A 26,717-nucleotide genomic window follows, 5' to 3' on the forward strand; every position below is an offset into this window, starting at 1 on the left:
ACCAGAATCGAACCTGGGACCCTTCAGTCCGCAGGCTGACGCTCTATCCACTGAGCCAAACTGGTTTCTTCTTGTATGTGTCCTGACCGGAGATCCAACAATTGATTTTTATTTTGATTAATTGAAATTTAAATAATTTCTTGTGATTAGTGGCTACCATTGGACACTACAGGTCTAAGATTTACACTGTCAGATTCTTGCCTCTAGCTCTGAAGCCACATGACCCCCCATTTGCATTAGCAGAAGCCTAGGGTTTACTCTGAGGAGTAGGTAGATTTCTCTCAGATTCCCTCCCTCTGCTCAGCAGCCAAATGACTATAGGTCAGCCGTGGGCAAACTACGGCCCGCAGGCCAGATCAAGCCCGTTTGAAATGAATAAAACTAAAAAGAAAAAGACCGTACCCTTTTATGTAATGATGTTTACTTTGAATTTATATTAGTTCACACAAACACTCCATCCATGCTTTTGTTCCGGCCCTCCGGTCCAGTTTAAGAACCCATTGTGGCCCTCGAGTCAAAAAGTTTGCCCACCCCTGCTATAGGTTCTTGTGTTAGCATAAGCCTGGAATTTACTCTTTAGAGCAGTGCTGTCTATTAGAACTTTTTGTGCTGATGGAAATGTTCTCTATCTGCATTGTCCAATGTAGTGACCACAAGTGACTGTTGAGCACTTGAAAGTGTATAATGTGACTGAAAATCTGAACTTTTAGTTTTGTTTAATGTAATTAATTCAAATAGCCACATGAGGCTACTGGCTGCTGTATTGGATAGCACTACTGTAGGGAGACCGGAAACCAGAGTCAAGGACTTCAAGTATAGCTATGGGCAGAAGTGAGACCTTATGCTGAAAACGATGAATGCTTACATAGTGAGTGGTGGGACCTTCCAGTAAACTGTCTTACTTGGCTCTCAGAATGCTTTCAGCCTGTCTTATTTATTTCAGGCAGGGTGGCTGGATTTCTCTCTTGGTTGATTGATTGAACTTGGAGAATATACTGATCTTTGAGGGGGTCTCCTGATGAAATGGCCAGTCCCTGTCTGGTCACTAGACAGTGAGGCTCACCATTGGTAAACTTCCCCCTCATACACAGAGATTCCAGTTGACTTCTTAATTGCTTCACTCTTGAAGATAAACAGATAGCCACAGATCACTAGACATTTGCAGGAATAATGTCTGGCATGAAAGAGAGACCAAAACACTGAAAGCCTTCCATTGAAACAAAATGGGTCTCATTCATAGGAGTGACCATCAGAATGACTTCTCAGTAGCAGCATAGGAAGCTAGAAGATGTTAGAACCACATCTTCAATGACTATGGGAATATTTACATCTTTCTGTACTCAAACTGTCAGTCAGGTATGAGGTAGAAAAAAGATAGCTTCAAACTTACAAGGTCTCAGAAATTTTAACTTTCATGTAGCCTGTATTAGAAAGCTAGCAGAGTTTGTGCTGTATCAAAATGTGGGAGTAAATTAAGCAAGAAAAATCCTTCATGTTCAAGATCGATAGATTTGCAATAGGCCTAGAGAGCAACCAGTCAGTTTGGAGTAGGGTGGTTATCTCCAAAAAGAAAAAGAAATAAATTGATAAATGACTTGATGTGTTTGTCAGTATGGAGAGGGTTTTACAGTTTTGTCATAGAGTTAGGAATTAATTAGTAATAGGCATACAGAAAATTATGCAAAGGCAAATGAGGTAATTAGTCACTTTAGACAAAACAAAAACTTGCAGGAGAAAGAAAATGTACTCTAACTTACGTGGTTCATCTGTGAATCCTTTCTTACTCATAATAGTGTAAATATTCTATTTTGATTTAATGAAAAAAATCTGTATTATAATAATAGTAAATATTTATATAGCACTTACTGTGCTCCAGACATTGTTTAAAATGCTTTATACGCATTAATTCATTTTTATCACATTAATTCATTTTTTATGAACAGGTACTGTCATTATATCTCATTTTATATATGAGGAGACAAGGGCATAGAAGTTAAGTGACTTGCCTAAAGTCACATGCTAGCAAGTGATAAATAAAGCCCTGTTTCAAACCAAGGCTATCTGACTCCAAAGTTTGTGCTTAACCACAATGCATACTTCTGAAGAGGGAGGAAATATGTTTATGTGAGTTTATGGTTATTGGAGATGGGAGGATGGTAGTAGTGGAATTGACATATGAAAGTGGTGGTAGTTATAAAATAAATCTAAATTCTCTTTTTCCTTAGTAAGACTTCAACAAATAGAGTCTATACTTGAAAAATAAAAATAAGATAGCAATAAAGCCATATTATTTATAAATATGAAGGTAAATAGCAGAAAACCAAATAAAAGAGTTCAATGAGGGACTGGGTCTTGGTGATTGGAGGGGATGGAATGGAGAATTACTTTTTAAAAATATGTTTTTATGTATTTTAAAGAGGGAGGGTGATTGAGAGAGAGAAAAAAACATCAATGTGAGAGAGAAACATCGATCCGTTGCCTCCTGTACGCACCCTGACTGGGGATCGAACCTTCAACCTGGACATGTTCCCTGACTGGGAATTGAACTGGTGACCTTTTGGTACATGGGACAGCACTCAACCAATTGAGCCACACTGGTCAGGGCTAGGATTAATATTTTGTTTTCGGTTTTATAATTCTCTGTGACTTTTAAAACTATGTACATGAATTACTATTATAAAAATTGAATTTATAAAAGAAAATAATTGATTTTAATTTAATTTTGTAATATAATAATTTTTGTTTGGTTTGGACAGATAATAGGATACATCTTAATTAGTAATGTGTTCAATTCTAATAGCTCAAATGTTTTAATTTTTGTTTTCAATGAAATTTTTCAGTGGTCAAGTCAGACCTGGTAACTATGAGATTTATCTAAGAAATGGTTCTCCTTTATACCTGGAATGATAATTACTTCTTAATGTACTTTTCTTACTATTTTCTTTGTTGATTATTTTTGTATGTGTTGGCAGGTTACGTGAGCTCATAAAACAATATCTTTCTTACAATTTTTGAGAGATACTTATTTGATATAACTCATGGAGACTGCAGCTAATCTTTGTAAATTTGACTTATTACTTCCTTACCACTCATTTTTATATAGCATACTTTCTTTCACATAGTATTTCACCCATCATTATTCTTTTTCTAGCAGCAATGAAAATAACTTTTTAGGATATTATCTTAGTTGAATTGACCATTTACATATTATTTTATTCTAATTGGTCTACTCTCACACCTTTTAACAAAATCATTTTTCCTATATTTAAATTCTTTTTATTAGCTTTCCTCCAGTGTTTATCCAACCAACTTAGTGGTTCTGATGAGATTACTAAAGAATTACATGAATTTTGTTTTCTGTTCTCACCACTACAATAAATATATTTCTTTTTGCTTTTTTCTCATAAAGGCAACTCTCATAAATTGTAAATTTTATATTGTTTACTGGTTTGTACATTGTACTGTTAACAAAAAAACTTTAGTGAAATACAGAATAATTAACTTAGTTTTTCTAATAAGAACAGAGACAGCAATAAAATTTTAGTTGGTATCGGTGTTGTCAGGTTTTTTTTCACCTAATGTCAGAAGTACAAATTAAGTATGCAGTGTATCTATCATGATCGTGATGTCTCAACATAATTTGAGGTTATTAAAATATATAAGTAAATTGGTAGATAGCATATATTTTGGACCTATATAATTAAACCTTTCTCCATTATTTATTGACAGATATGTTTAAAGGGTAAAGTACACATATTTAAATACTTAAGTATCCAAGCATGTTGCAGAATGGATAAGAAACCAGATTCTCTGGATCTTCCATCACTGAGTAAAAGAATGCCCTCCCAGCCTCTTACAGACAGGTAATGTAATATTCTTACAGTCTTGTTTCATGATTAGTATGTACTCTTTATATAAAATATATTTATTAATCTTGAGTGTACTGAATATGTTTAGGCTGATTGTCTCAGTGTTAAATTCAATAATTGTTTGAAGTGAAATATTACCATCATAGAATGAACTTCTGGATACTAGAATCAACTTGGAATTTTCTCAGAAAATTAATTATTATTAAAATTTTAATAGTAAAATGTAAACATTTAACATCATAGTGCAGAAATACTAATTTCTCAGTACTTGACTATTACTCCTATGATCATTCTATTGTACATTTGTAATAACTAGTAGAATTTGACTTTGACCTGAATTTGGCAGAAGAGCAAGGCATTTTTGAGTGCTTCCTTACTTTATATTTTTTGTATCTAGATCAAAGATGATTTATCATTGATGTTCTGTATGATATCAATGTTTTTATCCTCATGAGATTTTGAAATGATAGATTTGATATTGTTTTTAATTCATCTTTTTAAGATGTAGATTGGTGTAATTATATGAAAACAATTCCATCCAACAGGATGGAAAATAATTGGGATGAGATGAAACTATATTTAAAGGTTTGACATTGTATTTATGACAAAGTTTAGACTACTTGGAATAGCAATATAATAAGTACTGTTGTTAATAGTGCAAGTTCTGGAATTCCCAAATAGGTCTTTTTCTTGAATTTTTTTCTGCTGCTTAAGTAGAATTAAGTATCCAAACATTAAATTTAGTTCCTAAAGATTCTTTTGTTTAATGTTATGAATGATAGTAAACCAAACGATTCTATAAAAAATTAGACTTAATTCATATTCAAACTCTCTGTTAGTCTGTTTTACATTTATTTAAAAATGAATTTACTTTAGTAACAGCATTATTATATCAGTTATTTATTCTACAAATATTGGTAGCATGCCTACTGGTTCAGGGTATGTTTTATTGAATGATATACATATTGGTCTCGGCCTTCATGTAGCTCACAGTCTAATGGAAGAGTCAGTTAATAAACAAAGCAAGGGAACACAATACACATAATTTCAAATTTCCTTGCTATAAAGGGAAAGAACATGTTTTAGGAGTAAAGATAGGAAATGTCTCCTTGGTATGGTCTGGTTTAATTCAAGACCTGACAGGAGAAAAAGTAGTTGTGTAAAGAGCGAGGGGAAGAACATTTCAGGCAGAAATAATGACATGTGCAAAGGCCTTAAGTTAGGAAGAGGCTTGGTATGTTAAAAAAATAAATAGCCCTAGCCTGTTTGGTTCAGTGGTTGGAGCATCACCCCTTGGACTGAAGGATCCTCGGCCCCAATCCAGGGACACAAATCCAGGTGTCTCTCACATCAATGTTTCTCTCTCTCTGTCTCTCCCACTCCCTTCCACTCTGTCTAAAAATCAATGGGAAAAAAAAATATCCTCAGGTGAGGATTAACAAAACAAAACAAGACAGAACAGTACAGAACAAAACAGAACAAAACAAAAAACTAAATGGAGGCCAGCATGGTTGAAGCAGAGTGGCTAAAGGCTAGAATGGCATGTGTTGGTTTTGGTTAGTAAGGACTCAAGTCACGTGGGGGCTTTTGAGGCTGTGGTAAGGAGCTTGAATTGTATTTAAAGTAGAGTGGGAACTCATTGGACAGCAGGGGAATAACGTGTACTGATTTATGTTAAAAAAAAACAAAACACACCAAACAAACCTATCTTCGCTTATATAGGGAGAATAGATTGGAAGTAAACAAAAATAGAAGTAGAGGGACTAGTTAGGTTGTTGCAGTTCTTCCAGGAGATCAAGGGGTCTTCAATAAGGTGATTGCAGTAGAGATGAAAAGGAGTGGATATAATTGAGATATATTTTGGAGATGGTCTCTAGCAGTGTCACCCAATAAAATGTGATGTGAGTGACATATGGAATTTCAAATTTTCTTGTAACCCATGTAAAAAAAAAAAGGTAAAAAAAAAGCAGGTAAAATTAATTTTAGCAATACACATTATTTAACTCATATCAAAAATATTTCAACATCTAATTCAAATAGAAAAATTAGTGAGTTTATTTCACATTCTTTTTTTCCTATTAAATCTTTGAAATCTGGTGTGTATTTTATTTACATTTACAGCATGCCTCAGTTTGGACTAGCTACATTTAAAGTGCTCAGTAGCTATATACTCCTGGTGGCTGCTGTATTGGACAGTGCAGGTCAACAGAGTTTACTTCTGAGTTGGCTCTTGGGTGTGCTAGCCTCCCACCCACAGCTTGTATTAAAGTACCTAGAAAAATTCTTGTATGTACATTTCACTTTCATACTCATGTCCTTGCCTATATCGTTCTTACTACTTATAAAACCCTTCCATGTCTTGACTATTTGTAAATTGTTCACTCTACGAAGGTAGGCATTACAGTAAAGTATGTCCACTTTTAGAGTCAGATATAATGTACCCATAAAGCCCTTCTCTGACTCTTCAAAACTATGTTCTTGTGTCATAATGCCTGTGGTCCTCCATATTCTTTTTCTTTTGCTCCTTAGTTTTCTTTCTTTTTTTTTTTTAATATTCTGTTGATTTTTTACAGAGAGGAAGGGAGAGGGATACAGAGTCAGAAACATCGATGAGAGAGAAACATCGACCAGCTGCCTCCTGCACACCCCCCACTGGGGATGTGCCCGCAACCAAGGTACATGCCCTTGACCAGAATTGAACCCGGGACCCTTCAGTCCGCAGGCCGACGCTCCATCCACTGAGCCAAACCGATCAGGCGCTCCTTAGTTTTCTTATATGCAAATCAAAAATAATCATATGGATGATGTCAGGATTAAAGAAATAATGTCTATATAGCACTTAGCACAATGCCTTACCCAAAATAATTCCTCAAGAAATAGCTTATTATCATTATCATCTTTTAGAAATACACAGATGTATTTTAATAGTACATAGTATTATTGTGCAGTAGTGAGATGAATTTCAGCTCTAATCACTGTTTAACCTCTTAATTCCTCTGTGGACTGTGTAAGGTATTTAATCTCTCTGAGCTTGTTTATTTAAAATGTTAATAATACCCATTTCCTAAGCTTATTGTGAGAATTAAATGTGTGCTTGGCAATTGGTAGTTACAAAATACTTATGGAGGTTATTAAGTTCAGCATAGTGAATATAGTCAGTAATATTGTAATATATATGTACGGTGCCAGGTGGGTACTGGAAATATTGGGGAGGCCATGTTGTAAAGTATATAATAATCTAACCACTATGCGGCATACCTGAAACTAGTACAAAATAATATTAAATGTAAATTATAACTGAAAAATAAAAATTTAAAAATAATGAAAATGATAGATTTTTAAAAATAATTTTGAAACCCACACTTGAAAGTACAGTGTAGGGCTCAATTTTTTTGTAAATCTGAAGTATTTAATAATAACAAAAATAATAATGCTAATAGTAATATAAAAAAATAAATGTGTGTGCCTTAGCTGGTTTGGCTTAGTGGATAGAGCGTCAACCTGTGGACTGAAGGGTCCCGGGTTCGATTCCAGTCAGGGGCACATGCTTGGGTTGCAGGCTCGATCCCCAGTAGGGGGCGTGCAGGAGGCAGCCAATCAGTTATTCTTTCTCATAATTGATGTTTCTATTTTTCTCTTTCTCCCTTTGTCTCTGAAATCAATAAAAAATAAAATAAATATGTGCTTGGCAACTAGTTCAGTAAATGATATTCAGTAAATGTTACAATTTTTCCCCATGGAAAATTAACTTTTATAAGCTTTATTATCCTCATTTGTAAAAAGATATAGTGCGTACATTACAGAATGTAATTAAAATGTAAGTATTAAAAGTAAAATATGAAGTACCTAACAGAGTGTAGATGCTCAACAAATATTAGCAATTATTGCGTCTTTTTATCCTTCAAGATTAAGCCCAAATGCCCTTTTCTTGGGTAAGGCCTTTCCTAACCTTACAAAGAGAATTAATTTCTCTTTTCTCACAGCACTTTATATTTACCTTTGTCATAGTTTTCAAGACATGTAAATATACTTATTTCACCTCTGGTATGAGAGCCCTTTGAGGTAAAACATTTTTTAATTCATCTCATCTCAAGCATTCAGCATAGTGCCTCATAGTTGGCAATTACTTCCGTAAGTTTATTAATATACTCCAGAAGAGTATAAAGATCAGTTTTTGGGGGAGGAAATATAGCATACTGATTCAGATCAGGGACTTCAGTGTTAATCTGGGGATCAAATTTAGACTGCCATTTGCAAGTTGCATGTCATTGGGTAAATTGTTCAACCCTTCCTCGGATCAGTTTCCTTATCTGTAAAATGAGAAAACACCAACAATCTGCTAGAGTTTTTGCAAGGAATATATGAGGTATTGTCTTTAAAAGCACTTAGCCCAATTCCTGGCACATGCTAAGGTGTTCATAGGGTGTTTGGTAAATTTTTAAATTAAAGTGAAAAAATACTTCATTACCTGGGTGGCATACTGTGTATTCAGAAATTTGCAAAGACAGCTCTGACCTCACACCAGAAAAATTGTTTATTCAATGCTTTGCAAACTTTGTTTTGTATTTTCTCTTTTCTCAGTTATTAAAAGGAAGTTATTCATAAAGCTAAAGCATATTTTTAGAGCTAATGAAGAAGAAACTATGAATTGAAGTTTTAAAATATTTCATCATTCTATGGTGAAATTTGTCAAACCAATGACAAAAACAGGAAGATATTGTATCAAGATGATTTTGCTTTTCTGAATCTCTCAGGAGAAATAAAGCGTACTATTAACAATTGACACTTTATAACAGAGCGCATGAAGGAAAAATATTTCATGAGGGACATGAATGAAGTGTTTTGTTAGGAAGGTTCCTGACATTTTCCCCCTCATGTCCTTAAGGGTCTCAGACATCAAAAGTGTATATTCTGTATTATATAGGAAAATTTTAGGTCAAGACTATATTATCTACTTAAGAAGAAAACCCTAACTGTTCTTAGAATTTCTATTTCTATAGTATGGAAGATTTTTATCCAAATAAAAATCCTGGCCCTGACTCTGGAATTGGAAGTGATAATGGAGAGAAACGGTTATCTGCAACAGAAGTGAGTATTTTTTATTGCTGATCTATTTTATTTTAAAATTTTATTAGAGCTTTGAAATAGACACTTGCACATACTGACTTATTTTGCTTGAAAGTATAATCATTATTACATTATATGAGACCATACATGTACATTTTTAAACTCACAACAGTAAACCTTAACATACTAATTTTTGGTTTGAAAACTGGAAATGTAAAGCACATATTGAACACTTCATATGTTAATTTAAAGCAACTTAATTCTTTATCGGATTTTAAAATGCCTCATTGGTACTTGGGCTTTATTTTTTTCAGCCATCAGACGACGACACAATCAGCCTTCACTCTCAAGTCTCAGAATCAAATAGAGAGCAGACATCAAGAAACGATAGTCACTCCGTTGGAAGTAAACCTGATTCCCAGAAAGGTAATCCATATGATGTTCGCTATATTTATTTTATGTACATAGCCCTTATAAAAAACTGACTTTGAAAAACAGTACCTTTGGCCAACTCTTTTATTGAGAAAACACACTTTTATTCTAAGCAGTGTCAGAATAAACTATTCATATTTTCTATCAAATATTATTTTATACTTAGACCAGGAGGTGTATGATTTTATTGACCACAACACAGAAGATGTAGCAGTTCCCGAACAAGGAGATGCACATATTGGATCCTTTGTCTCTTTCCTTAAGGTAAAGAAACAAATATTAATAACATGTTCTCCTTGATATCACAAAAATGGACCATACAATTTAAAATGATAATTTTCTTTTATATAAGGGAAAAGAAAAAGGTCCTGAAAAATCTCAGAAAAATGAAGAATTAGGAGATGAGAAAAGGTAAGCGCACACAAATTCTCAAATTGAAATGTTACTTATAAATATTTAAAATATATTTAGATATTCTTACTTGGAAGGATATAATTTTTGTTGATTTACCAATTATACTAATATCTAGGTAATTTGTGAATGCTTTATTTGCTTGCATTCCTCAATTAAACTGAAAATTCTCATAAACATTTAAATTGAGTGTCATTTATACATTGTTTTTCCCCTCAGAAGTGTAATAATGTCTCCTATGATTATTACTGAGGAGGACTCTACCTTCACATACATTGCCCATTTAAGCTACTTCATAAGCCTTTTAAATAGATGATATTGGCATCATTTGATGAAGAAGGAAAGCGAGACCCAGGTTTTCAAATGTCTGCAACTCATGTGTCCTAACTCTTAGTCTCTTTCATTGAGAAAATATACTTTAAGGGTATTTTCATATTTTATTAAAATAAGTGTGCTTTGGATCTCTTCTATATCATTTATCTTACAAAATGATGGAATATGACCTATGACATTTTTCCTTTTAAGTTCCTTCATTGAAACAGAAAGGAAGGGAGAGCATATTTTGAAAACCTACCACGTACCAGGATCTGTGCTATGTGCTTTCCCATGTATCTGATATAATGCTCACTAAATTCTGCATAGTAGATATTGTCCTCATTTTTACAGATGAGGAGGGGAAGCTCGGAGATGGAAATTTCTTGCCTAGAACCACCTAGCTAGTATCCAGTAGAACCTAGTGTGTAAACTGAGCTCTCGCTGATCCTGAAGCTTTTCTCTTTTCTCTACATTGTGCTTCCTCTAAATGACTCATTGGTAGCTTTTTAAGCGGTCATTAATCATGCCTGGTACATCATAGGGAGATACATAGCTTTATCTTATATTATTTATATTTAATTATTTTACTTTCTCACTTTATCTCACGAGGACAGTTGCCTAAACTTGAGAGTCACCACTGGAATGCAAGTTATGGTAAAGATAGAGTCTTAGTAGGATTTGATACTTTTTTGTTTTTAAAGTAAATACTTCTGTTTGGAGAACAGTTTATTTTACACTTTATTGGTTCTATTTGAATGATTAAAATTATATGTTTTTTGGCACTTTTGCCAAACTTATTTGAACCCATTTTGCATTTCCTCTACTTAAACATTTTGTGGAGAGATTTTTAAGATCAATATGAAAATTTCATGATATTTTATGTTTACTGATAAAGACTGGCCAGATAGAATTCTGTAGTTCTTATTATACTCACAACTGGGGAGTATGCATTACTAAAATTACTATGGCCATTACACATTTCAGAAATTACAAAAAAGTAATACTACAGTTCACTTTGTTAGCCATTAATTATACTAATATAACCACTATGCTACATTTTCTGTTTAGTGGAAAGGATAGATATGCTTTTATATTCTTTAAATATTCCTTATTTCTTATTTTAATGTTTTAAATACACGGATGTTAAGATTTTAGCTTTCACATGGCATTAAAAACTAAACATGGCTTCTAATTCTGGAAGCAGGCATAAAATAAAAAGAGACTTTATTGGGGTGGTGGAACACACAATACAATATACAGATGATGTATTATAGAATTGTATACCTGAAACCTATATAATTTTATTAAACAATGTCACTCCAATAAATTCAATAAGTAACAACAATAATACAATAAATGAAAAAAATCTGTCTTTTTGGATAAACATGTATGTGTCACCCTTTAGACTTGGAAAAGAACTTGCAGAGGAAGAAGATGATGATTTGAAGGAAGTAACTGATTTGAAGAAAGTAGCCGCTCAGTTATTGCATCAAGAGCAAAAGAACAGGTATATTTTAGTAATGATATTTAAATTGGCAAATTTTACAATCATTAAATCTGATTATTTAAAAATTATCAAATAAAGTATATGAAGTTTTCAGTAGATAATAGGGCCATTTTAAGAATTATTTGAAGGGATTAACTGCTAAAAGACAATAGGAAATACTTAGGAGAGAAATGTAAAGTTACATATATAATTAAGACAACTACTCACATTGTCATTATATTTAATTATTGGTTAGGTATCTCTTTTTTATTCCTGTGTGCTAAATAATTATTTATTTGTTGATATTCGCTTTAGGTCACAGTAGCATTAGATATATTGTAAGCATTTTTTCCCATATATATGTCATAAGTATGTAGTATGAATTTATCAGATTCCAAGTTACTTCCTTTTCCAAGTTAGGGAAGTTTTCAGTCCTTATTACTTCAAATAGGTTCTCAGTCTCTTGTTCTCTCTTCTCCTTCTGGTGCCCTGTCATATGGACGCTATTGTATACACTCCATGTTGTCCCTGAGGTCCCTTAGACTATCCTCTTTTTAAAAAAATTCTTTTTTTTATTTGCTGCTCTGATTGGGTCTGCTCTCCTACCTTATCTTCCAAATCAAGGATTTGTTCCCCTGCTTTATCTAGGACTCTTTTTATTTCTCCAGTGTTTTCTTCATTTCTGATTGATGCTTTCTAATGGTTTCTATGGTGTGTTTTTTTGTGTGTGTGTTTTTTATGTTGTTGAATTTCTCACTAAGTTCCCGGAGCCTCCCTAACCATTGTTTGATCTCAGTATCTGGTAGCTTGCTTGCCTCCACTTCATTTAGTCCTTTTTCTGGGGATTTCCCCTGTTCTTTCATTTGGGGCATAGTTTTTGTGTTCCCATTTCACTGCCTCTCTGTATTTGTTTCTGTCTGTTAGGTAGATCTGCTGGTCTCCAAGTCTTGGTATTGTAGCCTTATTTGGTACATGTGTGTGTGTGTCTCAGTAGCCCAGGAATTTCCCTTGCATAGGTTATGTGAGCCCTCCTGTAGTAGTTGAATGTTGATTGCTATTGTCTCATCCATGTGTGGAGTCCATCTTAAGCTGGTTTTCTGTGAGGATTGGCTTTCACCACAGTGTATGAGCTGCCGTTCAGATGCTGACCCCACAAAGCAGAATTTGCCCCTGCAGGTTATGATGCCTACTGAGGTCTTCCTTTGGATATGTCACTTGTGAAGCTGATTGGGTCAGGCTCTCACTCTCATGTCATCTGAATCTTGGCACCAGGTGTGTTGGTTCTGGGGCCTTTCAGAGAGACTCTGGTATAGGTCAATATCAGATACCATCTGGGACCGGCTGTGGGCTAGAAAGTGATCCACACTTTATGGCTGGCTGCCTTTGGGGGACCTCAGTGAGGTCACTCAACAAAAGTCCCAGGGTACTCCATTGCCAGGTTCCACTATGAGGTGCCTACATACCTTTGTGGTGGGATGGATTCTCAGATAGTCACCAGGAGGAGGCTAGCAGAGTTTATCAGACCAAGATTTGGCCATGTGAAGGGAGGGCCCTGCATAGGAATGGTGGTGCAGGTCCGATATGTGAGGGAAAAATGGCCCCTTCTCTAGAGCCATCAAACTGTCCAGGATTCTGCCTGGACTTCCTTGAGAACTGCAGCTTAGTACGGCAGCGCTGCCTGGAATTAGGAAGGTGTGTCTAGTACAGTGTCGGCAAACCCCGGCTCGAGAGCCACATGCGGCTCTTTGGCCCCTTGAGTGTGGCTCTTCCACAAAATACCATGTGCGGGCGTGCACGTACAGTGTGATTGACACTTCATGGCCCATGCGCAGAAGTCGGTTTTCAGCCTGGGCGAGTCTATTTTGAAGAAGTGGTGTTAGAAGAAGTGGGGGGTGTCGGTCGGTTGGTTGGGCGACGGGAGATGTGTCGCAGGCGTGCCGCGGGATACACAGTGCAGGGAAAGTACATTGTTTTGAGGTACATTCGCTGAGGTCGACCCCTTCCAACTCTCCCATCCACACTGGTCTATCTGAAACAAGTATACAAGACTTGGATGGGAGAGTTGGAAGGGGTCGACCTCAGCGAATGTACCTCAATCAGATTGAGGACGTTTTTAGCAAAGGCCAGCTTAGGAGTACCCTAATTAAGTTAATAACAATGTACCTACCTATATAGTTTAAGTTTAAAAAATTTGGCTCTCAAAAGAAATTTCAATCGTTGTACTGTTGATATTTGGCTCTGTTGACTAATGAGTTTGCTGAGTTTGGGTCCCCTGTCGGGTGCTGTGCTGGTGAGGTTTGTGGGAACAGGGCAAATGGCCCCCGCCCCAGAACCACACAACTCAGTCTTTGACATAACCTGAGTCTGCCTGGACATCTGCATAAGGGGCCCAGGCAGCTGATTTCTCCAGAGTGTGAGGTCAGTAGCGCAGTGCGACAGGGAGTTTGGAGGATGGGCCAATTACATTCCCCCAGGCTGATGTTGTATGGAGGGGAGTGTTGACCCATGAAAGATAGTGTCTGAGGTGTGGGAGTGGGACTCAGCACAAGACACTGGCAGTTGTCCCTTCAGCCTTCTCTCTCTGGTGCCACACAACCCAATCTCCTCACATGACTCTAGTCCACTCCAAGCTGCCCTCCTTCCTCTGGAGCCCAGGGTGAGTGGCTGTGAATGAGACCTTTTTTGTGCTGGACCTTGAAGAGGGCACTGGTTTTCTAGGAGATTCCTATCTGTTTGTGGTGGGAAAAGTTTAGGTGCTGCTGAGGGTCAGCTATTATTACCTTTTTCATATACTGAGAGTACTGCATTTATAGTTTTGAAATAATAAAGATTATTTATTTGAGGTATGGATGAAGATGTGGGTAGGAGAAATGGGTAAACTGCCTTTTTACTTTAAATAAATTGAATAAATATTTTTTAAAAGGAGCATTAGTGTCTACAGGGAAGACCTAATAGGAGTAGCCAACAAAGGATTACAAACCTTGCGATAATATCCTTGTTTTTGATGTGAATGTTGTTGCTCTGTCCAACCTAAAATAAAAAAAGATATGAGATGTTTTGTGTTTTGAGAAAATTAAAAGAATAATTTTTATGCATTTAACATTGATATCTAATAAATGTAGATAATTTATTTCACTTAATTGAAAACAATAAATGTTTATGAATCACATGACCATGTTTTGGGACATTTAAAATTTAAGTATACTGGCATTTGCTTAAATATGCTTTGAAAAATACTTACTCTTAAAACTTATCAAATGACAAATGTGTGGTTTTAGGTTCCACTATTTTTTAATAGTCACTAGCATCTTTTTTTGTACAGCTACTACATTTGTAGAATTAAAAACTATACTAGAAAATATCACTCATCTTTATCCCTTCTATATCTAATGAATCCTTATTACCAGTTCACATTTTTCTTCTACAATAACTTTCTGTCACCCTTTTCTATGAAGTTTATTTTCTCATCTTCTATGATTCATTTCTAATGAGCCTTTAAAAAAATAATGTCTTTATTGATGTTCAAAAGAGGAAGGGAGAGAGAGATAGAAACATAGATGAGAGAGAAAATCGATTGGCTGCCTCCTCTTCGACCCCACTGGTGATCAAGCCCACAACCCGGGCATGCGCCCTCACTGGGAATCGAACCGGTAACCTCCTGGCTCATGGGTTGATGCTCAACCACTGAGCGACACCAACTGGACTCTAATGAGCCTCTTTAAAAAATTAGCTACTTAGGAGGCTGTATATGTTTCCACCCATCTAATATAAATCAAGTATTATTTGCTCCCATGGTTCACTCCCGCTCTGTGTACCTTTAAAAATTAGTTGAGTTTCTATTTCCTCTACGCGGCAGGTGAAAGAATTATATTTATCATTATTGGCAGAGAATATTGATTTTATGAGAACACACAACAATATCAATTTCTCTTATTGTGTTAAGAATAGCACTTACACATATAATTTTATATTTTAACATTGTAATATATAACATTTCTATCTTTTCAATTTTCTGTTATCATATTAGTTTTTCATGTTTTCCTGTGACTTGAATTAATTTTTGTAGCCTAGATACAACATAAATAATGTTTCATAGGTCTTGTTTTTGTGATAGTTTGGTAATTAGTTCAAAACAGCACCTAGCATCTGACCAGTGTGACTCAGTGGTTGAGCATTGACCTATGAACCTGGAGGTCACAGTTCTATTCCCAGTCTGGGCACATGTCTTGTTTGCGGACACGATCCCCAGTAGGAGGGGTTCAGGAGGCAGCCAATAGATGATTCTCTCTCACTGATGTTTCTATCTCTCTCTCCCTCTCCCATCCTCTCTGAAATCAATAAAAATAAAAAGAATGCTATCATCAATATTTTTTTTAAATTTATAATCTATGGACAATTTAAATTATATCCCTAGCAAGTTCTGTTAATTGCTGAACTTAAACTGATCTCAGAATTTATGCCAAATTTAGTATTTTTGCCATTAAATGATTTCTTCCCTTCTAAAATAAATTTTTATTGCTCACCTGTCCTAAATGTAGATAATTATAAAGTTTTATTTATAGTGTTATAATACTTGAATTTGAGTGAGTTCAAAAAATCAAAATTGCCGAAACCGGTTTGACTCAGTGGATAGTGTCGGCCTGCGGACTGAAGGGTCCCAGGTTCGATTCCGGTCAAGGGCATGTACCTGGATTGCGGGCATATCCCCAGTAGGAGATGTGCAGGAGGCAGCTGATCGATGTTTCTCTCTCATCGATGTTTCTAACTCTCTATCTCTCTCCCTTCCTCTCAGTAAAAAATCAATAAAATATATTTTAAAAAAAATCAAAATTAATCTTGTAAAAGGATGTATTTCCCAGAAGAGTTGATGCAATTTGTTGATTTTTCCCTTTCACATTGTGTTGTGTTTTAGATTCCAACTTTATTAATGAATCTAAAATGCTATTTAACATTGTAACCAGCAGTAGTAACATTTATTTTTAGGTTTTCACACATTCCTTAGAATATTTTTGTTTGTTTGTTGTTTGTCTTGATTTAAAGGAATTTATCTGGGGTAAGATTATCCTTGCATAGCACAAAATACCACCTAGGATTCCTTCTTTGACTGTATACTACTTCACTGTTATTTTTTTGTTATTTTTATTTTTTTTGCTTTTAAAGATTTTTTATGGATTTTTAGAGAGAGAGGACGGGATAGGGAGAGAGAGAAACATCTATTGGCTACCTCTTGCACACCTCCTACTGGGGATCAAGCCCACAACCTGGGCATATGCCCTGACTAGGAATCAAACCAGCAACTCGGTACAACTCCCAACCAACTGAACCACACGGGCCAGGCCACTACTCAACTGTTCTTTACCTAGCTATGGTGGAAGGTACATACAGTGTTAGCTCTCAGCTAAAAGAAGCCATGCATGTCCTCCAACTTAGAAGCAAGTAAAAAACTTCTTATTTTAGTTCAGTGATTATTTTCTTAAAGCAGCTTGCCACTTGTTTATTAGTTCATACTATTTTATCAATATCTTTGATTGTCTAAGAAAGTTTATACTACTACTTGGTGGATTTAACTATCCTAGGAAAGTAACAAGAGGATATTGTGCAGAATTATTAATCAAAAAGGGTGGGAAAAGAGATCAGCAAATAAAGTATCAAGTAGATAACTCATAAATGTTCAAAGTCTGAAGCCCAGTTATTTAGAAGATTTCCCCCTCTTTGACTAAATGCATAGATTACTTTGTATTGACAGTTTATTGTTGAATTTTCAAAAGCTAATCTTTATCTTTCTTGTCAAAATATTGGATTATTTCTACTTGTATTTAAGTGAATTGAAATTCCCCTAAGTCAGTGATCTTGTCTATATTAAAATAGCAATTCTGCAAGTCATAGTTTTACCTTCACTATAATTTTGGAAATAAAAAATTAACTATTGTCTTTAAATTGTCTTAATATTACTCTGTAAATTATCTATCCAATTCTTCACACATTCACCAACTTTACTTTTGTATGTTAGTATTAGAGGCATGGCTATTGCTCTTTTTCTTATACTGATGTTTTTATTATATGGATTTATAAGCAGATGTTTAGCTGGCTTCTTAAAATTTGTTTGGTTATCATCCTTAAAGGGTTACAATGTATGTGGGCTTTTGCAATGAATGTCTTGAGTTGACTGGTTCCCATTTCAAGTTCATTCCTGCTAACTTATTCTGTTCTATAGTAGTTTCTGTTATATCTTTCTTTTTAATAATTATTTTATTTGCTTTTAGGTGTATCCTGAGAATTTTTACCTATTGTGAAAAGATGTGCTTCCGAATATTATGTAATGTGGATAAATAAAACAGTGATTATGAAAAATTATATTGAAGTATAATTAACAATCATGGAAAGTAAAATCAGATTTTGAGAAGTTTATTATTTTGGCTTAGAATTATAGAAATCATGTACATTACCTGTTTAGTATGATTTTTTTTTTCTGATCATATGAACATTCCAGTTTGAGGAGCATCATGTTAACCTCTAGTTCATTATAACTAAGCAGGCAGTTCTCTCAACCCTTGCAATCTATCCATTCATTCTTTCTGCTCACTTTACTAATGACTTCCCTCTCTTCTCCCAAAATATCTTTCTTCTCCCATCTTTTGGTTTGGTTGATGTACATGAAATATGAATACAGACAGAGGCCTTTAGGTTATAGAGCATCATTCAATGAAAACTCAGAGGACCAGAACAGTAGGACATGCATCAAGGCATCTGGAGTTTGTGGAAGCCTTAAGTATTAAAGGACCAGGTTGATGCAACTGAATTGTATAGTCTTGTACTTAAAATACAGTATCAGTAGCTGGATTAGGGAAATGTATTAATGTATTAATCTAGAATAAATAAAACAGATGTTTATTTTTACTTTGAGTATCACAGAGTAAAAGATTAAATATCAATGTACACAGCAAAATTTTACAAAGGAGAATTCTTAAGTACATAAAATATGTTTTGTAGATAAGTGGATTTCAACTCTTTTTTCCCTTTCTGCTCCAATATAACTCATACGCATCAGTTATCAAAATGCTAGTGAGTGTGGTGTCGGGGAGAAATCAGAATTTACTGTAGTGAAGGGCATTGTAGTTTGACCCACTCCCTGAAATGATTCTTACATTCTGAAATTCCTACCCCACATAGTACATGCACACTGCTACATCTCCTTTTTAAAAGTCACTATTTAAAGATATATTTTTTTCCTAATAATCTTAGATATTTTATTACCTCAATTCTTCTGCATTTGGGGATTCAGCATAATTTTATTGTATGCCCATACAAAGAAGAATAAAGGTATCATTAAATGTCAAAATTGTTTGGTACCAAGCTACACTGCTTTGCCTATGATGCATGTCCTTTGTACCTCACTAAGGAACCTCTACTAGATCCAAGGCTAGTGAGGAATCTGGGGTAATGGAAATTGGTTTCTTTATGTTAACCATCTTTCTGTAATTACCAATTTATATTTATTTCATTACTAGAGGCCTGGTGCACAAAAATTTGTGCACTGGGGGGGGGTGGGGATCCTTCAACCTGGCTTGTCCCCTCTCACAGTCTGGGACCCCTCGGGGGGTGACCACCGCTAGCTTAGGCCTGCTTCCTGGGGGATTGGGCCTAAGCTGGCAGTCAGAAATCCTTCTGGCGGATGTCCACTTGCCAGCGGGAAGTAGACCTAAGCTGCAATCAGACATCCTTAGCGCTGCTGAGGAGGTGGGAGAGGCTCCCACCACCACCGCTGTACTGGCAGCCGTCAGCCTGGCTTGTGGCTGAGCAGAGCTCCCCCTGTGGGAGCACACTGACAACCAAAGGCAGCTCCTGCATTGAGTGTCTTCCCCCTGGTGGTCAGTGTGTGTCATAGTGACCAGTCATTCCCAGTTGTTCTGCTGTTAGGGTCAGTTTGCATATTACCCTTTTACTATATAGGATAGAGGCCTGGTGCACGGGTGGGGGCCAGCTGGTTTGCCTTGAAGGGTGTCCCAGATCAGGGTGGGGGGTCCCTCTTGGGTGCCTGGCCAGCCTGGGTGAGGGGCTGATGGCTGTTTGCAGCTGGTCACACACCCTTCAGGGTGGGGGTTCCCACTGGGGTGCCTGGCCAGCCTGGATGAGGGGCTGATGGCTCTTTTCAGGCTGGCCACACCCCCTTCAGGGTGGGGGTCCCCACTGGGGTGCCTGGACAGTCTGGGTGAGGGGCTGAGGGCCGTTTTCAGGCTGGCCTGTGGCTGAAGCTCCCAGCCTCTCCTTTTTTTCTTTTTTTTAATTCTGGGATTTATTTACCTTCTATAATTGAAACATTGTTGCCATCACTGGTGCTCCCAGCTCTGAGGCTGCAGCTTGATGAAAGCACATATCTGGGGTTTGTTTAGCTTCTATAATTGAAACTTTGTTGCTTTTGGAGCTGTTGCTTATGGAGCTCAGAGCTGGGGACATGGCAGGCGGGGAACCTTGGCTTCCTCCATCACTGGAGCAAGCAAACTGGTCACTTCAGCTGTGTGGCTGCTGGCCGCCATCTTTGTTGACAGTTAATTTGCATATCTTGCTGATTAGCCAATGGGAAGCATAGTGGAGGACGGTTAATTACCCTTTTTGTCTTGTATTAGATAGGATGTATTTTAGTAGTCGATATGTAGGTTTGATTTGAAATTCTTTTCTATCTACAGTGTTTTTATTGTTGACTAGTGGCCCATTGCATGAAATTCGTGCCTGGGGGTGGGGCGTCCCTCAGCCCAGCCTGCACTCTTTCTAATCTGGGACCCCTCTGGAGATATCTGACTGCCAGTTTCAGCAGGGATCCACAGGGATCGGGCCTAAACTGGCAGTCGGACATCCCTCTCGCAATCTGGGGCTGCTGGCTCCTAACCACTCACCTGCCTGCCTGCCTGATTGCCTGTAACCCCTCTGTCTGCCTGCCTGATTGCCCCTAACCTCTCTGCCTGCTGGCCTGATAGCCCTAACTGCCTCTGCCTACCTGATCACCCCCAATGGCCCTCTGCTGCCGGCCTGATCTTGCCCACAACTGCCCTCCCCTGCTGGCTAATTTGGTTCTGATTGGTTGGTTTCTATGCCAGTCAGCATCAAAAGCTCCACTCCTAGGCAGCCATTGGCTCCTCACAGTTCACCCAGATTTGGTTCTGATTGGTCAGTTTCTATGCCAGTCAGCGTCTCCAGGCCTGTCTCTGGGCCTGATCAGAGAGGTCGGGCTCATCAGCAGCCCCCATGGAGGACCGGAGAGAAAGAGAAAGAGAGGCGCAACTGCTGGCGAAGCCTGGAGAAGGAGAGAGAGGCAATGGCTGATCAACAGCTGCCATGGAGTCTGTGGATCAGACCCTGCCTCTCTCTCCCAGCCTCTCTCCAGGCCTGATCCGCAGCCCCCTCGGCAGTCAGTACTGGGTCACTGCGCCCACACCAGTGGCAGTTAGTGCTGGCTAGCCACGGCAACCCAGCACTGACTGCAGGACTGACTTCTGGTGTTCGGTCGAGCCTTCAGTTAGTCGTTACGGACCCTGGGTTTTTATATATTAGGATGTTTGAAGATTTTATGTATCCTATATAATAGAACCCTATTATGCAAATCAACTGGAAGGTGGAATGACCAGTCGCTATGATGTGCACTGACCACCAGGCGGTAGATAACACAGGAGATGCAGCCTAGTGGTCACTGTGTTCCCATAGTGGGAGCGCTGCTCAAGTAAAAGCCACGATCACGGCTGGCGAGTGTAGCGGTGGTGGTGGGAGCCTCCCTTGCCTCCTCTGCAGTACTAAGGAGCAGTAATCCCAGCTTCTGGCTGAGCAGCGCTCCCTGTAGACATCCTCCAAGGAGTCCCGGACTGCGAGAGGGTACAGGTCAGGCTGAGGGACCACCCCCCACCCTCTATACAGAGCACAAATGTCATGCATCAGGCCTCTAATCCTATCTAATAAAAGAGAAACATGGTAATTAGCCGTACAACCGCTACCCTTCCCATTGGCTAATCAGGGCAGTATGCAAATTAACTGCCACCCAAAATGGCGGCCGGCAGCCAGGCAGCTTGAAGCGAACATGAGGTTTGCTTGCTTCAGTGACGGAAGAAACTAACATTCCCCGCCTGCCTTACCGACCTCTGAGCTTCAGTTTGAAACATGGTTACAAATATAGAAGCTAAACAAAACCCCAGAAACCTGCTTTCAGCCAGCCGGGATCTCAGAGCTGGAGTTGATACAGTGTTTCAATTATAGAACCCAAAAAAACCAGATACCTGCTTTCAACAACAGAGGGCTCAGAGCTGGAGCCAGAGCTAAAGCTGGCCCAGAATAAAAAAAAAAGAATAAAAGGTGCAGTTGGAAGCTTCAGTCACCCGCCAGCCTAAAAACAGCCCTCAGCCCCTCACCCAGACTGGCCAGGCACCGCAGTGGGGACCCCCACACTGAAGGGTGTGTGACCAGCTGCAAACAGCCATCAGCCCCTCATCCAGGCTGGCCAGGCACCCCAGTGGGGACCCCCACCCTGATCCAGGACACCCTTCAGGGCAAACCAGACAGCCCCCACCCATGCACCAGGCCTCTATCCTATATAGTAAAAGGGTAATATGCCTCCCAGCACCGGGATCAGAGGAGTCGAGAGGCCTCCTGGCACCAGGATCAGCGTGACAGCGGGCAGCACCCAAACCCCCTGATCGCCCTGCGGCTCTGTGTGTGACAGGGAGCGGGGCCACAGTCTCCCTATCCGCCCTGCTCTGTTCGTGAAAGGAGAAGGCGCCGCAACCCCCTGATCAGCCCTGCTCTGTGCCTGATCGGGGGGAGCTCCTCAACCCCCTGATCGCCCTGCGGCTCTGTGTGTGACAGGCTGCGGTGCCCCAACCCCCTGATCGGCCCTGCTCTGTGGGTGATAGAGGGTGGCGCCGCAACCCCCCTCCATGGGCCCTGCTCTGTGTGTGATGGGGTAGAGCCATAACCTCCCCATCGGCCCTGCCCTGAGTATGACAGTGGCAGCAGTGCCCCAACTCCCTGTCAGCCCTGCTCTGTGGGTGATAGAGGGCAGTGCACCAACCCCCTGATCTGCCCTGCTCTGTGTGTGACAGGGGGCGGTGCCCCAACTCCCCTATCGGCCCTACTCTGTGAGTGACAGGGGGGAGCTCCTCAACCCCCTGATCAGCCCTGCTCTGTGCGTGACAGGGGGGAGCTCCCCAACCCCCTGATTGACCCTGTTCTCTGCGTGACAGGGTACGGGACCCCAACCCCCCTGATTGGCCCTGCTCTGTGCATGACAGGGGGTGGCGCTGCAACCTGCCCATTGACCCTGCCTTGAGTGTGACAGGGGGCGGTGCCCCAACCCCCCAGTCGGCCCTACCCTGAGCGTGACTGAGGGTGGCATCGCAACCTCCCGATCCACCCTGTTCTGTGCATGACGGGGCGGCGCCCCAACTCCCCAATCGGCCCTGCTCTGAGCCTGACCAGGGGCTGCACCTAGGTATTGGGCCTGCCCTCTGCCACCCGGGAGAGGCCTAAGCCAGCAGGTCGTTATCTCCCGAGGGGTCCCAGACTGCGAGAGGGCACAAGCCGGGCTGAGGGACTCCCCCTCCCTCCCCCCCGAGTGCACAAATTTTTGTGCACTGGGCCTCTAGTATATATATAAAAGCTTAAGCAACCGAACCACCGTTCAACTGTTTGACTGGTAGCTATGACGCACACTGACCACCAAGGTGCAGATGCTCAATTCACAGGCATGGAAACATGGAACAGACTGGTGGGAGGGTGGGAAGAGATTAACCAAAGATCTTATATGCATACTAGAGGCCTGGGGCATGGATTTGTGCACCAGTGGGGTCCCTTGGTCTGGCCTACGCCCTCTCACAATCCGGGACCCCTTGTGGGATGTCAGACTTCTGGTTTTGGCCCGATTCCGACAGGCCAGGCTGAGGGACCCTACCAGTGCACAGATAGTTTATTCCTTATAAAACTAAACTTTAAAATAGAAAATTTAGGTACATTTATATGTATAACAAATAAATATTAGGAACTCTTAAATAGGTTATTTATACTAAAGAAAGATAATAAATCTTTAGTTTTGACTTTGAAATTAATACTTAGAATTATATAAAATTATGGACAAACAGTTCTCTCCTACAATAGTTTATTATTCTTTATTTTTCTTCATTTTTGGTTTTCTTTGAATACTGTTTCATTTGGTTATTAAAAAATGTGATTAAGTTGTGGGTTTTTTCCCCCAGATAATTTAACTTTGGTACTGGTTTTGTAGTTAGAATTAAGGGTTTTTTTTGCTTTTGGCAAAATGATGATGGATTACATCAATATAACCCTATAATTTACTGTGCTGGGAAAACTAATTCAGTCTTAATGTTACCTAAACCATGTGCATCTCTTTATTGTCTGTCTTAGCCAAAAGTTAGATAGGCACAGGACACTAGTGGCATGCCTAGAAAATATCCAAGCCTTGAAAATCTCTATATATAAAAGCCTAAGTGACTGAACGACCAAACAACCGAACGACTGGTTGCTATGATGTGTGCTGACCACCAGGGGGCAGACACTCAACACAAGAACCGCCCCATGGTGGTCAGTGCGCTCCCACAGCCAACCTCCCCACCCCCCACCCCCCATCAGCCCTGATAACTGGCCAGGCCAAGGGACCCCACCTGAGCATGAATTTGTGCACTGGGCCTCTAGTGCAGCAGTTCTCAACCTGTGAGTCGTGACCCCTTTAGGGGTCGAATGACCCTTTCACAGGGGTCGCCTAAGACCATTGAAAAAACCATATATAATTACATATTGTTTTTGTGATTAATCACTATGCTTTAATTATGTTCAATTTGTAACAATGAAAATACATCCTGCATATCAGATATTTACATTGCGATTCATAACAGTAGCAAAATTACAGTTATGAAGTAGCAACGAAAATGATTTTATGGTTGGGGGTCACCACAACATGAAGAACTGTATTAAAGGGTCGCGGCATTAGGAAGGTAGAGAACCACTGCGCTCTAGTGGGTTTATAAAAGAAGATGGATGGAAGAGTTGGTGAGCTTCATTCCTTCATAATAGCCAGTGCACTTATGGGCATCTGATCTAAATAATACTTAAATATTGTTTTCTAGCAAAAAAATTTCATGGAACAGATGCAGCTTATTATGGAGATCTTTTATATTATGTATATACTATTCTTTTTAATATGTTTTGGAATTAACGTGTTAACTTTTTAAAATACATTTTTATTGATTTCGGAGAGGAGGAGAGAGAGAGAGACAGAAACATCAGTGATGAGAGAGAATCATTGATCGGCCTCCTCCTGTGCGTCTCACACTGAGGATCAAGCCCGCATCCCGGACATGTGTCCTGACCAAGAATCAAACTGTGACCTCCTGGTTCATAGGTTGATGCTCAACCACCGAGCCAGGCCAGCCGGCCTAATGTGTTAATTTTAATTCTAGGATTCTTAATCATTCAACTTCTGTTACAAGAAACAAGACAAAAGAAAATGTGGAATGCGAAAAGAGGTATAAAATTATTTTAGTTCTCATATTTAATATTTTATGAGACTTGATACTCTGACAGTGATTTCCCGTTTGTGGATTTTAATTAAATAATTATTGATATTGAATTAATATAACTAGATAGTTGAAAGAGGGAAAGTGTTGCAGCATGAGTTAAATTTACTTCTGGTATAAGCAAATTGAAAAAATGCTGATTTGATCTCCTTTTGTGCTCATATATGCATTTTGTCTTGATGATAGAATCATTCATTTACTATTTCAGCAAACATTTAGTATATTACTATTACTGCCAGGAATAATGTGTTTCTTCATCATTGATTGTGTTTATTCTGTATGTTATTTACTTTTTTTCCTTTGCAATTGGGTTTTACTAAGTTCTTCTGTATGAATACATGTTCTAAGTCCACATATATTAATTCCAGAGAAATAGATACCTTCAAAGTTTCTGTTCATTCTTTTTGGTGGTTAGAAAATTTGCATTAGACTCAACTTCAGGGTCATTCCTATGGGAGTGGAAAGGACCAAGGCTGTGGGTGGGATATAGATGTATACACTGAGAGAATTAACATTTGTTGAATGCTTGTTATATGCATAACTCTTCTGAGTGCTTTAAATGTATTCTCACTCAATCCTAATCAATAACTCTATGACTTTGTTATTATTGTCCTTCCAATTTTATAAGAAGACTGAGATTCAGAAATTATCATAACTTGTTCAAGGTCACACAGCTAATAAGTGGTACAGTGAGGTTTCAAACCCAGTTTTCTGGCTCAATAATCCCTAGTGTGGTTTTAACCACACTCTTGTTAACATGGTACTAAGAATACTTTGCTTCCTTCAGATCTTCTCATCCCACTGATGTCTTTTTCAATCTACCTCACAGTCCAAATTTTACTTATTTTCCCCAAACCTACCTTTTCTCCTATATATTGTGCCTGAGTGAACGTACCATTATATAATCACTCAAGTCAGCAACTTTGGAATCATCAGACATTCATCTCTCTCTCTTTTTTTAAATATATTTTACAGAGAGGAAGGGAGAGGGATAGAGAGAGAGTCAGAAACATTGATGACAGAGAAACATCAATCAGCTGACTCCTGCGCACTCCCCACTGGGTATGTGCCCACAACCGAGGTACATGCCCTTGACGGAATCGAACCTGGGACCCTTGAGTCCACAGGCCAATGCTGTATCCACTGAGCCAAACCGGTTAGGGCATTCATTCATCTCTTTTATGCACCCCTCCTTGTCCAGTTAGTCACAGAAAATTATAGATTTTTAACATTACCAGCATCTATTTCAACCTCTCCATTGCAATTGTGTTAGTTCAGGCCCTACTTTTTCCCACCTGGATTATTGCAACAGCCTCCAGCATACCTCCTATCTTCAGTTTTGCCTACCTTTAAATCTGTATTCTGCACTGATATAAGAGTGATGGTTCTTAGACACAAATCTGACTATACGACTCCCATTTATTAGTTTCTAATAGTTCTTTCTAACTTTTAGGATAAAGCTTAAAGTGTTTGGCTTAACCCATAAGATTGAAGTGAGTTTCTGCCTACCTTCAGAGCTTCATCTCATGAACTCTTCCACTGGCACCTCTGCAGTTAGGAACAATAATA

At 38.7% G+C, this 26,717-nt stretch overlaps 1 protein-coding gene across 3 annotated transcripts in view; it reads left to right on the forward strand.

The window, feature by feature from the left end:
* The window catches only part of LRCH2 (leucine rich repeats and calponin homology domain containing 2), a 104,016-nt gene that overhangs the window by 47,063 nt on the left and 30,236 nt on the right, over positions 1 to 26,717 (forward strand). For 2 of the 3 annotated variants that reach the window (XM_036306193.1, XM_036306192.1), the window contains exons 6-12: positions 3,730 to 3,863; positions 8,870 to 8,957; positions 9,251 to 9,362; positions 9,535 to 9,632; positions 9,721 to 9,779; positions 11,500 to 11,601; positions 25,032 to 25,097. In XM_036306193.1, coding sequence (XP_036162086.1) covers positions 3,730 to 3,863; positions 8,870 to 8,957; positions 9,251 to 9,362; positions 9,535 to 9,632; positions 9,721 to 9,779; positions 11,500 to 11,601; positions 25,032 to 25,097 — 659 coding nt within the window. The remainder of the gene's footprint in view (positions 1 to 3,729; positions 3,864 to 8,869; positions 8,958 to 9,250; positions 9,363 to 9,534; positions 9,633 to 9,720; positions 9,780 to 11,499; positions 11,602 to 25,031; positions 25,098 to 26,717) is intronic. The other variant, XM_036306194.1, reaches the window with a different exon arrangement.

Source organism: Myotis myotis, unplaced genomic scaffold (genome assembly GCF_014108235.1).
Source record: "Myotis myotis isolate mMyoMyo1 unplaced genomic scaffold, mMyoMyo1.p scaffold_m19_p_4, whole genome shotgun sequence".
In the NCBI taxonomy this organism is placed as follows: Eukaryota; Metazoa; Chordata; class Mammalia; order Chiroptera; family Vespertilionidae; genus Myotis; species Myotis myotis.